Source organism: Labrus bergylta, chromosome 12 (assembly GCF_963930695.1).
Source record: "Labrus bergylta chromosome 12, fLabBer1.1, whole genome shotgun sequence".
Lineage (NCBI taxonomy): Eukaryota > Metazoa > Chordata > Actinopteri > Labriformes > Labridae > Labrus > Labrus bergylta.
In genome coordinates, this window is record NC_089206.1 from 20,222,767 (window position 1) to 20,236,001 (window position 13,235).

At 40.7% G+C, this 13,235-nt stretch overlaps 1 protein-coding gene across 1 annotated transcript; it reads left to right on the forward strand.

Moving 5' to 3' along the window:
- The first annotated feature begins 90 nt into the window (after nt 1-90).
- On the forward strand, nt 91-5,617 carry cfap126 (cilia and flagella associated protein 126). Its single transcript, XM_065960973.1, has 5 exons — nt 91-205; nt 297-359; nt 680-754; nt 903-1,091; nt 4,459-5,617. Exons 1-5 carry the CDS (start codon nt 179-181, stop codon nt 4,930-4,932), a joined length of 828 nt encoding a protein of 275 aa, XP_065817045.1. The 5' UTR covers nt 91-178; the 3' UTR covers nt 4,933-5,617.
- The last annotated feature ends 7,618 nt before the right edge of the window (nt 5,618-13,235 follow it).

Sequence of the window (13,235 nt, forward strand, 5' to 3'; positions counted from 1 at the left end):
ATTATTTTTTATTACTTCAGCTCTGTTTGTGTTTTTCGTATTTACAGTTATTTACCTCAGAAATACGGCACTGAAGTTACAAAATGTGTCTTGGAAACTTCTGGAAATCAGAGGTCAGTTTGATTTTGTCGCTAAGCAACGAGTCAACAAAAAACAACAGGCTGAAGGCAGAGGCAACATGTCGTCCAGTTACTCGGCAAACCAGGTAACACGAATACCTGCATGATTAGTGATCAAAAACAAGAATCATGTTGTTGTTTTTCTGCTCCGTCCTGATCTCAGCTCTCTCTCCTTAGTATGAGAGCGCCTTCAGGTCTCAGAAGCTGCAGAACTGGTGTGAGACGAAGCGGTTCAAAGAGGTATTTTATCAGACTGCTCTGGTTTCATGAAGTAGCGGCGTCATCTGAAATTATGACGACAGCTTTTATTATTTTACAGCAGCATGCAGTGTTTGACTTATTTACATGTTTGGAGGAGAGTCTGCAGGAGCTGGTGCCCCTCTTTCCCCCCATTTCTACACCAATGCATATTTATATTTGTCTTGTAAAATAATAAAATAAAACACACACGCATGTGTGTGTGTGTGTGTGTGTGTGTGTGTGTGTGTGTGTGTGTGTGTGTCTGTCTGTCTGTCTGTGTGTGTGTGTGTGTGTGTGTGTGTGTGTGTGTGTGTGTGTAGAGACCTACTGCACAGGAGGGACACACCACCTTCATAGCCGATGATAGAGGACACCTGCTGCCAGGTTTGGTGAAGGTGAGAGCACATCTTACCTGTCTTTCTTCAGAGGTCAGAGTTCACTGGAGGGCATTTCATTTGTATAAACAAACATGAATATATTTACACTTCTGTAACCCTCTGCTTCATATCCGTGCTGTGTGTTTGTAATGCTATGGGCATATAGGGAGGCAGTGCGTGGCCGGACTTTAAGGGGACCTGGGATCTACCTCCTCGTATCCCGGCCCGACATGTCAACCCCACGGGCCGCTCCGAGGAGGGTCTGAGAAGGCTGAGGTCCTGGGGGTTCGACCCCCAACACACAGGGAGGTCTCAGACACCCACAAGCAGCAGGACCTCAGACGCAGGGGAGCAGGTTGGAGACACACACACACACACACACACACACACACACACACACACACACACACACACACACACACACACACAGAGTGTTGTTTTCTTAGGACTCTCAGAGGGGCTGTGCTGAATACCTGTCACATAATGAGGAGTTTAGCTCGCCGGATGAAGAGGATCACTCAGATAACTGATGTGAGGTCAGGTGCCAGAAACAGGAAGAGGCAAAACATAAAAAAAAAAACAATGAATGAATGTAATGTAATAAAACCTGTTTCACTTGGTGCTTGTTGTTCCAGACAGGGGAGTCTAGATGGTTGGCCAGGGGAGATATAGGGGAGGGGAGGGGGGGGTGTAGTGCTGTGTGTGTGTGTGTGTGTGTGTGTGTGTGCGTGTGCGTGTGTGTGCATGTCAGCTCCTGCAGTGTCGTGCTTCCACAACGCTGAAACAGACTGTGACCTCATAGACTGTGACGCCAATATTATGCCGTTGCGAAAACAATATGAACGTTCAAAGACGTGATGAAGGCGGAGCTTAGTTATCGCGCTTTTGCAAAAAGAAAAAAAACACTCTGAAAAGGGTTTCTGATTAGCTATTTGTTTTGTCAGAGGCGGGACTTATCCTCAAATCAACCATTTGGCCTTTTTTCAGCAGGCTGCTTGTCGTTTTCAGCGTTGCATATTTTCTGCAATCAGTACTTTAAATTGTAGAAAAATACTTTGCACATATATAATACATGAGATAAGATGCATAAGAGAGGAATGAGTCCAGCAAGAACTGAAAAGAAACTCAAGCACAATGCCTAACTATCAAAAATACATTTACTGAGGCATTGTCAGTGTGTTTGCTGTGTTTGCTGTTGCTGTTTATGTATTTTTGTAAGTTGGAACGTGTACAGCAGTGTGCTTGTAACTTTAAGTTTTGTCCTTAAACACACAGTGTGTCAATTCCACCACCAGGAGGCTCTCAATCAAAACAATAACAAAGGATGAGGTCGAGGCGGGGAATTCTCTCTGCTACTCCTCCAACTCAGGCCTCACTTTTTGCTTTTTATATCTAGAAATAAGATGTGTATCTGGACGTGTCAGGAGAATTTGGCTTCCATGAAGTGTAATGACATGATTTTGATACTCCTGGTAAGATGTGAGTTTATGCAGTGTGGTCTCCAGACTTTGTTGCACCTACACAAAGACCCCCTCCCCTCTGGAAAGCAGACCAGCTTTACTGCCTTACAAAGGCAAAATGCAGTAACTTCATTTTTTTCAAAAATGAGTTTTTGTCATTTTTGGAACATTACAGATGTTCTTTATTATGTGGACAGATATCTTGAGTCAATTGTGCTGTTTTTTTTTTTAGAAAGTAGTAGGTTGTATTTGCCTTAACTTCCAAAAGCCCTGGAGAAACCAAGGCAGAGTCCAGTAACTTCACTCATCGGGGTCTTTGTATTGCAGCATTCTGGAATACTCAAACTGAGTTAAGGTCTTCTGCCTTTGTTTTGCTGCGGATCAAAGTGAAGTTACTGTTTTACTGCAGTGGAGTTAAGGTGTTATGCCTTTGTTTTAATATCTGTCATCAAGCACTTCTGACACACACAGTAGCTTGACTAAAGTGTAGCAAAAAAATAGTGTTGGTTGTGTTATTTTAACCGTGCAACCAAGTGAAATACAGTATCAAATGGAAGTTAAAGCCTTTTGCCTTGGCATGACCCGTTATTATTGTACAGGCAATGCAAAGGCAGAGTACCTTAACTTCCAAATAAGGGTCAAAGGTCATGTTTGAGCTAGCTAGAAGATTTTTATGAACATTAATAACCTCATTAAAAAGACAAAGAATTGCCACATTTCCAATATTCTGCCTGCAACTCATTTCGCTGGACAACAAAAAGAAGTCATTTTTCTCAGTTCTAAACTCTGGCGAGTTAAGGTCTTTTGCCTTTGTAGGGCAGTTTACTCCTCTCGACTCCAACCAAACGTCTGCAGCCTTTCCATCTGATTGTCACACAGTGGTTTCTATGACGAGTGTAGGTGAAGCTAAAAACATCAAGCCGGAGAATGTTTTTGTGTTTCCCAGTAACTGGAGCGACCGGAGCCTCCGAGTCCCCGTGGAGAGGCGAAGGAAATTAACCGAGCTCCTGTGTTGCCTCAGGAAATCAGAAACTATAAAAGCTGGCTGTGATCTCAGATCTCTCGCTCTGTGCCTGGAAGAGGAAGTCTCATAATTCTCAACATGTCACAGTTGAGTTATTTTAAGTTACTTTGGTTCAACATGTGATCCAACAGTCCTGCAAACATTTCAGAGAAAGTGAACCATTAAAGCAAAACAAAATGAAGCACTTAGGGTCGACACAACACCAGAATTTAAAATTGTGGTATGATCCTAGCAAAAAACACAATACCTGTTTGATACCATGACAATAAAACTAGAAGACCTACGCACTTAATATTGGGTTATTTCTTGTTTTTAACAATCAGAAGTTGCAGACAAACGGGGCGTCTGTAGGCAAGTCCTGGAGAGCGGACGACCTGTAGCTCCTTTCCTGCATGTCATTCCACTCTCTCTCTCTGATTTCTGACTCTTTTCACTGTCCTTTCTTTAGAGTAAAAGCATAAAAAATACCTTTAAAAAAAAAGTTGGAGACAATCTCCTGCACACTGTATAAATTGCAGAAATACATCGGAAACATTTTTGTGTCCTCAGCTGTCTGTACGAGGCATACATAATCATACAAATCTTTACATCATTTGCAGCCGTTTTGAAGGTCCAATCAGTAAGAGTAAGTGCAAAATCCTACATTTCCTGGAGTGTTCATTAGAGGCTGGCTGCAGAAGCACAGGAAGTCACATACACACCCATTCTAAAAAGCCTGTTTTTACAGCAGAGACTAACATGTTTACAGCCTGGTTCAAAAAACAAATAGGTCTGATTAGCTCATGTCTCGATTGACACACACTGTACAGGGGGTGAATGTTTTGATGACTCATCAGTTTTGATTTGATGAAGGATAAGAGTTATTCACAATAAGGCGTGTAGCTGACCTGATTGACAGGTGGGCGTGGTGTAATGGTTTGTCAGGAGGTTTAAAACCCGCCTCAGCTCCAGCTCTCAGCCTGTCGTTAGGTTGACTGAAAGTTAGACTGAGACAGCATTTCCAGCAAGGAGACCACCATCGATGGGACTCCAGCGCCCCCTGCCGGAACAGACGGGGGACCTCACTCAGGCTTCAAACATTCATATTTACATTTTTTTGCTGCAGCAGCAAACCTGCTAAGCATGCTCTGGTTTATTTCTCATGAATTAAACTTTTAATTTCTAAGACTGAGAATGCTCCTCTTTTCTTTATGAAGTTAGTTTGTGTGATTTAACCCTCTGTGTGTTCTTCTTTTCAGAGGGATAACAGTGTTCACCCTCCATCATCTGCAGCTAAAGCTCGACCGGCGTCTCAGAGCTGCCCCGTTACTGGAGGAAGCCAGAAACAGGACTGTGAGAGAGCTGAGAGTCGACCCGCTGAAGCTGCAGAGGAGAAACCAGCTGTGAGGTCTGCAGCGGAGGAGAAACCAGCGGTGAGGTCTGCAGTGGAGCAGAAACCAGCGGTGAGGTCTGCAGTGGAGGAGAAACCAGCGGTGAGGTCTGCAGCGGAGGAGAAACCAGCGGTGAGGTCTGCAGCGGAGGAGAAACCAGCTGTGAGGTCTGCAGCGGAGGAGAAACCAGCTGTGAGGTCTGCAGCCTCACAGAGAAGCAGCAGCAGAGCCCACAGTGTCACAGGGAGAGGAGGGAGTGATGCGGCACAGAAAGTAGTCCCCACAGGAACACCATCGTCTTCCAAACAGAGACAGATGCACATAATGACCAATAATCTTTAAACTCATCTCTTGGAGAGTCTCTTTGTGCAGTTTGGACTCATCATAACATCACTGATTGTTTTGCAGTAGTTTGAAGTTATGAATCAATAGTGTATGAATATCTTATAAATAAGATGACTGATTTTAAACATTATCCTCCTTCCTCCTCCTGAGTGTCCTGTTTTATGATGCGTCTCCATGGTGACACTCAGAGTATGAGCTGCTAAAGAATAAACCATTGTTCACTCTTCTCTGAAACACAAAGCGGGATGTTGTCGTCTCACATTCGGCAGCAGCTTCAGTTGAACGTTTTTTCAGCTTGAGTTGACCTGCCGACATTTTGCGGCTAACTGTAGATAACAGAAGAAGTGTTGACGTGAACTCTGAGGCGTGCTCTCAAGAACACGTATGGGTTCAGATTAACAGACTGAGTCTGTTTGACAGTGATAAGGAAATAAACAACAAGAAGATCCTCTCTGTTATAAACCACAAGTCACACCTCAGCTGTTAAAAACACAATGGACAACACAAGCAAACACGACAAGTATGTGTGTCAAACTGTCAGCCTGTATCCATTTCCTCTGCTGTGGAGCAACATTTGTAATACCTCACGAGTCCATTCTTGTTAAAAAACTTTACTTCGGGGTCAAAGTTATAAAATCTTTCTTTGCTTTAAAAGGTTTATTTTTGGGCTTAAAGGTCCCATATTATGCTTTTTCTGGTTTTATATGCTCTTTAGTGTGTTTTCCATGTGTCCTGTGCATGTTTAGGCACATCTATGTGCAAAAATTCAAAGTCCGCGGAAACGCAGCTTCTCCTACGTCCTCCTGTTAGCTGTAGCATTAGCTGCATGTAACGCTTGGTTCTAGCCCCCCTCGATAAAAATTTGTCAGTGTGAGATCACTGATCTAAGCCCATTGGCTCGTTGTGGCAAGCCCTGCAGCTCATGTTGAAATTTCCGAGACGCGTGCTGAGCAACTGACCAATAACGACAGAGCGGATCGGCAGACCAATCAGAGCAGACTTGGCCCACGTGGGGTCTAACAGTGTGGGCTCAACAGAGCGTAGCTGACGGACTCAGAGCAGAGAGGGAGCAAGGAGGAGCAGTACATGAAAACAGACACTTTTTTCGGACTTTAGCTATTGTGAACGTACAAAAGTAGATACATAGATTAAATATACGAACTCCAAAAAGGGCATAATATGGGCTCTTTAAGAGACGTGACAGTAGAGGGGGCGCTAGTGAGAACTGCATGGATTAGTCGCTTTCTGTGGAGCTCTGTCACATCCTCGCTAAAATTTTGCTTATAATACACACTTTCATCTAGATTTCTCAAAAATGAACAGCTCTGGAAGAAATGTCACCAAGGGGAAACCCTTAAATCCAAAATCTGCCTCCAAGAAGGATGGTAAAGCTGCTCTTGTCACCGAGGAAGACCACGATGCTAGCAGCAGGGCGGACATAGCTAGCTACTTAACACAGTCCTCACCTTCACGTGCACGCACCATGATTGACAAAATTCACCACTTTCCAGAGAAGGAAGAAATTCTGAAGCTTGCCCGCCTGCAATCTCTTTTGTCTTTTATGGAGCCCGGATCAGTGTATTTCCCGATTTCTCACCCGAGATTTCTGAACAACGCCGAGCCTTCGCGGGAGCTAAAAAGAATCTGAGAGAGGCAGGAATTAAACACGGTCTGATCTTCACTTTCAACGGAGAGCAGAAACTATTTCAGAAGCCTGCAGATGCCGAGGCTTTCATCGACAGGTTTATTACACCTGCTGCCACCCTGTGATCTGTTGGAACCTCCGTTTCAGCTCACCGTGATGCTGCTCTCAGAGCAAGATCTGCCTCTGGGTTTATCTGGTTCCACAAGACAATAAAAGAGTTCTGAGTTTTGTTCTACTCTGCCTATTTTATGAGTGTTACGGACATACGAGGGCTGATGGAGCAGGTCAGAAACTCCACCAGTAATGTACACCATGTTATTATTGGCTCACGTAGACTGTCTATTAAGACTCTTTCCTACAGTGTTTAGTTGTCTCTCAAAGTTTATGAGGGGATCCAAGTGCCACTTCGTTTGGGGAAGTGGATGGGGGGAGGAGGGTTCACTGTATGTATACAGTACTATATATTGTGTTTTTTGTTGTTGTTTTGTTCGCTCTTTCTACACTGCGTCATCAGAACCGTTACGGTTTTGACTATATAACACGGCTGTCTCAATATAAACAATGCTTTCATGGTTATCGGTAATTCATTCGTTTCGCCACAAGGTGGCAGTTTGACCTTTATTGACCTGGAATGTCAGAGGCCTTGGAACTAACTTAAAGAGAGGCAAGGTTTTTTCCCATTTAAAATCTTTATCCGGAGACATTATTTTTATCCAAGAAACTCATATCAAACACACGGAGCAATGGAGGTTAAAATGCAGGTGGATATCACAGATATATCAGTCAACCTTTTCTTCTAAGGCTAGAGGTGTAGCCATATTAATCCATCGAAATATCCCATTTGAGCACATTTCAACCATTCCAGATCCAAATGGCCGCTACCTTATAGTTACTGGTTGCATTCTGTCTCGGCAGGTAACGTTATTGAACATATATGCACCCAATTTTGATGATCCTGGATTTTTTAGGAAAGTTTTTAGCCTTATTCCGGATTTATCAACCTACTTAATAGCAGGGGGAGACTACAATACTATATTAGACTGTTTAACAGATAGGCTCTCCACATTTATTATTTTTTTTTTTTACGACAATAATTAGTTTTATTGGCCTAGTACGTGGGCACATATAAGAAATTTGACTCCAGTTTTGCATTGCATAGAACACAGTGGCGGTTCTAGACCACTTTTACTGAGGGGGCCAAACTGGGGCAAGTTGTTTTGTCAGAGGGGAACATTAAACCCAGGTCAAAAATAGACAAAGATGCTTTAAAAAATGTATATACATATTATGCCAAATAATAGCACGCATCATTAAATACCATGATTTATATTTGTTTCAGTAACTGAATTTAATACTAGATTGTGAGTCAAATACTGTGTATGTGTTTTGAGGGGGGCTCTTCCTTTTGGAAGGGTGGCCACAGTGGGGACCAAGCTCAGTGTTACAGGGGCACTGGCCCCTGTTGGCCCCTGCCTAGAACCGCCCATGCAAGAACATTGACCTAAAACTGAAAAATACTGTACTACTACTTACAGGCCTATGGATACAAAGTTTAATAGGCTACAGCCTATATTTAAGACACAACAATCGCAACGAGACAATAATGCAATGAAGAGTGTGAAGGGGATGATATATTGTTCAGGCTCAGGCTGCCATATAAACAAGATTTAGGCTAGATAGTTGTGATATTTACAGAGGAAGTGGATTTTTTGGCATTGGCCTAGTGATGAATGATAGGCTAAATTAAAAAAAGGATGAAATTAAAAAATGTAATTTGTCTCTTTCTTGTTTTGCTTTCTTTTACACCTTATGGAGTATGTGTTCTTGTTAGCTTTATTGTATTTGCTTGGACTACATTAATAGTATGTCTCTGTGTTACATGTTTCTCTTTAGGAGGGCCACTCGACAAGCCCCTCTGGGTTTATTTGGCTCCTCCAGCACATTTCTTTCAAAATGTATAGTTTTTTTTTTTAATTAGGTGATGCAGAACAATACAAGACAAGTGAGGGGCATGACAAGAGCAAAAGTATGTAGGAGACAGGGGAGACACGACGATACAATGCACAGCATAGACAAAAACAAAACAGGCAAGCAGGGAGTAATAATAACGTTTTGCAGTTTTGTGTGTGTGGGTGTAATTCAACTGTATGCTTGTATTTCTTTTTTTTTCCTTTTCCCTTCCTCTATACCCATATTTTTGTCCTTCTTCTTTCCTTCATTCATTTTTCTTTTCTTTTCTTTATTATTATCATTATTTTTCCCTTCGCCTCCTTTTTCTTCTTTCCCCTTTCCTCCCCCTCTTTCTATATATTATCTTTTTTTTTTTTTTTTACTTCAGTCATTGTGTGATGCAGGGATGCCCCTGTCTCAGCTGCCCCCAGACCCTGCGGAGGGGGCCAGCTGATAGGGTTGCCTACTGCTACCCTCCCGCCAAGCTTGAACAACCCCCAGACCTGATGGGAGGGGATCTGTTTGTGTTGGTGCTTGGAGGTATCATCTGATTAAGTTCTTTAAGGCACAGTATTTTTATCATTGCAATTGTTTTTTTTTTTTTTTTAATGTATTTGTATATATTATATATATATATATATATATATATATATATATATATATATATATATATATATATATATATATATATAAAAAGCAAGAGAGAGAGAGAAAAAAAAATACTAATAATATTGAATAATGGCAAATAATAGAGATAATATCAATATTGGAAGCAATTGTTACAGGAGTGTACAGTAGTAATTATGATGATAATAGTAAAAAGAAGAAAAAAAAACAGCAAAGGTTTGTTGGCACGGGGTGATAGCAGTAGTAATCATAATTATAAGAGAAACAGAAAATACATAAATAATGAATAAAACAAGGCAACCAAAGAAAAACAGACAACCATCTGGATTAGAGAAAGAGAAAATAAATGAATAAAATAAAAAGAAATGCATGAAAAATGAGAGTGGCTGTGATGAGAATTTATGATGATGAATGTGATATGAATATAAGGGGGGGAGAGGAAATAAATCAATAAATAAGTCATAATAAAATGGTGGCTAAAGACAATAATAATAATAATAATAATAGAAATATTAAATTTGATGGTAAGAGGAAAATTCATAAATAAGTTGTGATAGTTATACAGAAAGGAAACAAACAAAAAACAACAGATAAATTATTAGCCCGCCGACTAAGAAGCATACAGGCTAACAGAACAATTCATAAAGTTAGAACCAATACAGGTAATATTTCTACGGACCTGAAAAAAATTCAATGAATGTTTCCGGAAGTTTTATGAGGACCTTTATACATCTAAAACCACAGCTGATACAGCACAGATTTCTGATTTTCTGCGTGCCCTTCACTTACCCAAACTGAGCACCTCAGCACAATCAGACTTAAATGCAAACAACATTGATGCCCAAAAAGCCTTTGATCAGGTTGAGTGGAAATATATTTTATCAGTGATAAAAGAATTTGACCTGGGAGATAATTTTGCTTCCTGGGTCGAAATACTATATACTTCCCCGAAGGCCTCTGTAATTACAAATTATAATAAGTCATCATCTTTCTCCTTACAACGCTCTTGCCGACAGGGCTGTCCCTTGAGCCCCTTATTATTTGCCATTGCCATAGAACCCCTGGCTATTAGTATAAGAAACCACCCCTCCATTGCTCCATTAATCTTAGGCAAAGTTGATCATCGTATTTCACTCTATGCGGACAACATAGTTTTGTTCCTCTCCCACCCTGAAGAATCCCTCCTTTCCCTTCTTGAACTTATCAAAACTTTTGGTACATTATCTGGTTACACTATAAACTGGGATAAGAGTGAATTTATGCCCCTTACAGGAGAGTTAAACCCAGATTTTCTTAAAAATCTGCCGTTTTGCATTGCCACGGACAAAATCAAGTACTTAGGAGTTGATATCCCTAAAGACCCTAAGTGAATTTATAAACTGAATTATTTGAACATGATAGAGAGACTCAAAGTCAACATTGAGTCCTGGAGACTGTCTATGTTAGGTCGAGTAAATGCAATCAAAATGATAGCACTCCCTAGGTTTCTTTACCTCTTTCAAAATGTACCTATATTCTTGCCCAAAGCTTTTTTCAAGCTACTAGATTCCTTGATCTTGCCTTTCATATGGGGTTTCAAAGCACATCGTATCTCTAAAAAGCATATCACTAAGCCAAAATCTGCAGGTGGCCTTGGTCTACCAGACTTTCGGTACTATTATTGGGCTGCAAACTCTAGAGCACTGATGTACTGGAAAGATGCTTATGAGATGATGAGATGAGATTCAACTTTATTGTCATTACACATATACAAGTATAGAGTAACGAAATGAGGTTTGGCATCTCACCAGAAGTGCAAATAAGCAGAAAGTGCAAGAGTCTGTGCTATGTACAGTAATTACAAAATTTACAGATGTAGACTAAAAAAGTGAATTATTAGGTATATATGGATGGCTGGATTAATGGGATGCTATAAATATAAATAAATGCTATAAATATAAGTGTATTCTTAGGATTATAATATACAGATTAAGGTGCAGTGAGCATGCTATACTAGTTTACAGATAATATAAAGAATATGGACATAATATGAACATAAGAATATGGACATAATATAATATCCAGGTAAAGTCACCCCTTCAACCCCTTCATGGCTGGCAATTGAACAGGATCTTTTGAAAACCTCCCTCCCCGCTCTTCTATTTTCACAAACCAGTTCCCCTGCAACTATTACAGGCAATAACTTTATAATCACAAACTCTTTGAGAATTTGGTATCAAATACAGAAATCATTTAAATTACCTGAAACTTCTGCTTATACACCTGTTTGCTGCAACCATACCTTCCCTCCCTCAATCACAGATAATACTTTCAGACTCTGGTGGAATAAAGGCATCATCACCATTGCAGACCTGTATGTTAATAAAACTTTTGCCACCTTTCTACAGTTAAAGGAAAAATATACACTGCCAGATTCGGATTTCTTCCATTTTCTCCAGATAAGAGACTACATCCGCACAAATATTTCAAACTTTCAGTCAGTGCCAACCCCAAGCGAACTTTATAATCTTATAAACCAGAGTCCTGACTCGAAACGATTAATCTCCAGATTTGTAAATCTTTTCACAGCACATAACCCTGTTTCCACACAGCACCTAAAGGTAGCATGGGAAAAAGATCTTTGTGTATCAGTTGGTCACGAGACCTGGAAAACCTACCTTAAAAACATTTATAGTTGTTCTATAAACTCCAGACACCAACTTATTCAATTTAAAATACTTCATGGGCTTCATTATTCCTGCACCAAATTGCACTCCTTTTATCCGTCTGTTTCTCCAACCTGTCCAAAGTGTAAATCAGCTGAGGGCACTCTGGGTCACCTATTCTGTTCTTGTCCTAAACTAAATAAGTTCTGGTCAGATATTTTTAATTGCTTCTCTGAAATGTACAACCTTGACATTACACCAGATCCTTTTACAGCCATTTTTGGCGGAATTCAACATTCATTAAACTTGTCTCGTCTACAACAAAAGACATTACATTCCGGCATGGTTGTTGCGAAGAGGAATATTCTGTCTCTCTGAAAGAGTGGAGATATACCCTTTTTTAGGATCTGGCTACAAGAAATGACTAACCTGTTAGATATGGAGAGGGTCCGATATAGTGTCTCTTTCAGCTCTACAACCTTTGATAAAATGTGGCAACCATTCTTGTCTTATTTATCAAAGACAACCTAACGTTTTATTCTGCTTGTATAAGTTTGTGCAAACAGTTGTCCACACTACTTATATGTATAGAAACCATGTACTTATACTGTCCTAGGCCAATGAGACACACCGTGCTCTCTTAACAGTTGGTGCTGATTCTTTTAAAAAATGTTGACTTGCTGTATTGTAAGATATCCTATAAGCATGTCTTTGTTGTTGTTTTGCTTTATTTTCGCCCTGCCCTATGTTTCTTATTTTTCTAATTCCTCTTTGTCTTAGGGGGGCTTTTTTGTTGCTGTGCTGTTTGTTTATAAAACTGAAAATGTATAAATAAAATATTTTTTTTTAAAAGAGACGTGACAGTAGAGTCAGAGATCAGAGCGAGAGAGAGTGGGGAAACGTGCCACAGGTTGGATTTGAACCCAGTCTGGTATCATGATCTTTATTGACTGGCTGTGGATCATGTTTAGAGATCAAACACTTCCTGGTCGTCCCTCTGGGGTCCTTTGACCTCTCAGTGATTCACAGAGCGATTGTTGTTTACCGTCTTCTTTACCGTTTGATCAGTTAGAGCCCCGCCTAGAGGGTAGAAGCGCCAGCCTGAGTGTTGGTGATTAAAGCAGTATCACAGGACCTTTGGACCAGGAGACGAGAGTTTTATTGGGTGAGGAGGACACGGCTGGAAAAGGTGGGTGTGAACCAGATCCAGGTGAGCAGGGTGTTAAAAAAAAATGTAAATAAAAAAACGACGTATTTGTGCAATTAAGTCTGGCTACACACTATTCCTCTGAACACACACACTAGACGATTCAGCCAGACCACACACCTGCAAAATGTCATAAGGTCAATGTGTGATGTCATAAGGTCAATGTGTGATGTCATAAGGTCAATGTGTGATGTCATAAGGTGGATATTACTTTGGACTCGTCAGC

What these genes read in the sequence shown, in the direction of transcription:
- cfap126 (XM_065960973.1), top strand. Translation starts at nt 179, where the DNA reads ATGTCGTCCAGTTACTCGGCAAACCAG. An exon ending in AGACGAAGCGGTTCAAAGAG is followed by an intron (nt 360 to 679) that starts GTATTTTATCAG and finishes GTGTGTGTGTAG; the next exon opens with AGACCTACTGCACAGGAGGG. An exon ending in CCTCAGACGCAGGGGAGCAG is followed by an intron (nt 1,092 to 4,458) that starts GTTGGAGACACA and finishes TCTTCTTTTCAG; the next exon opens with AGGGATAACAGTGTTCACCC.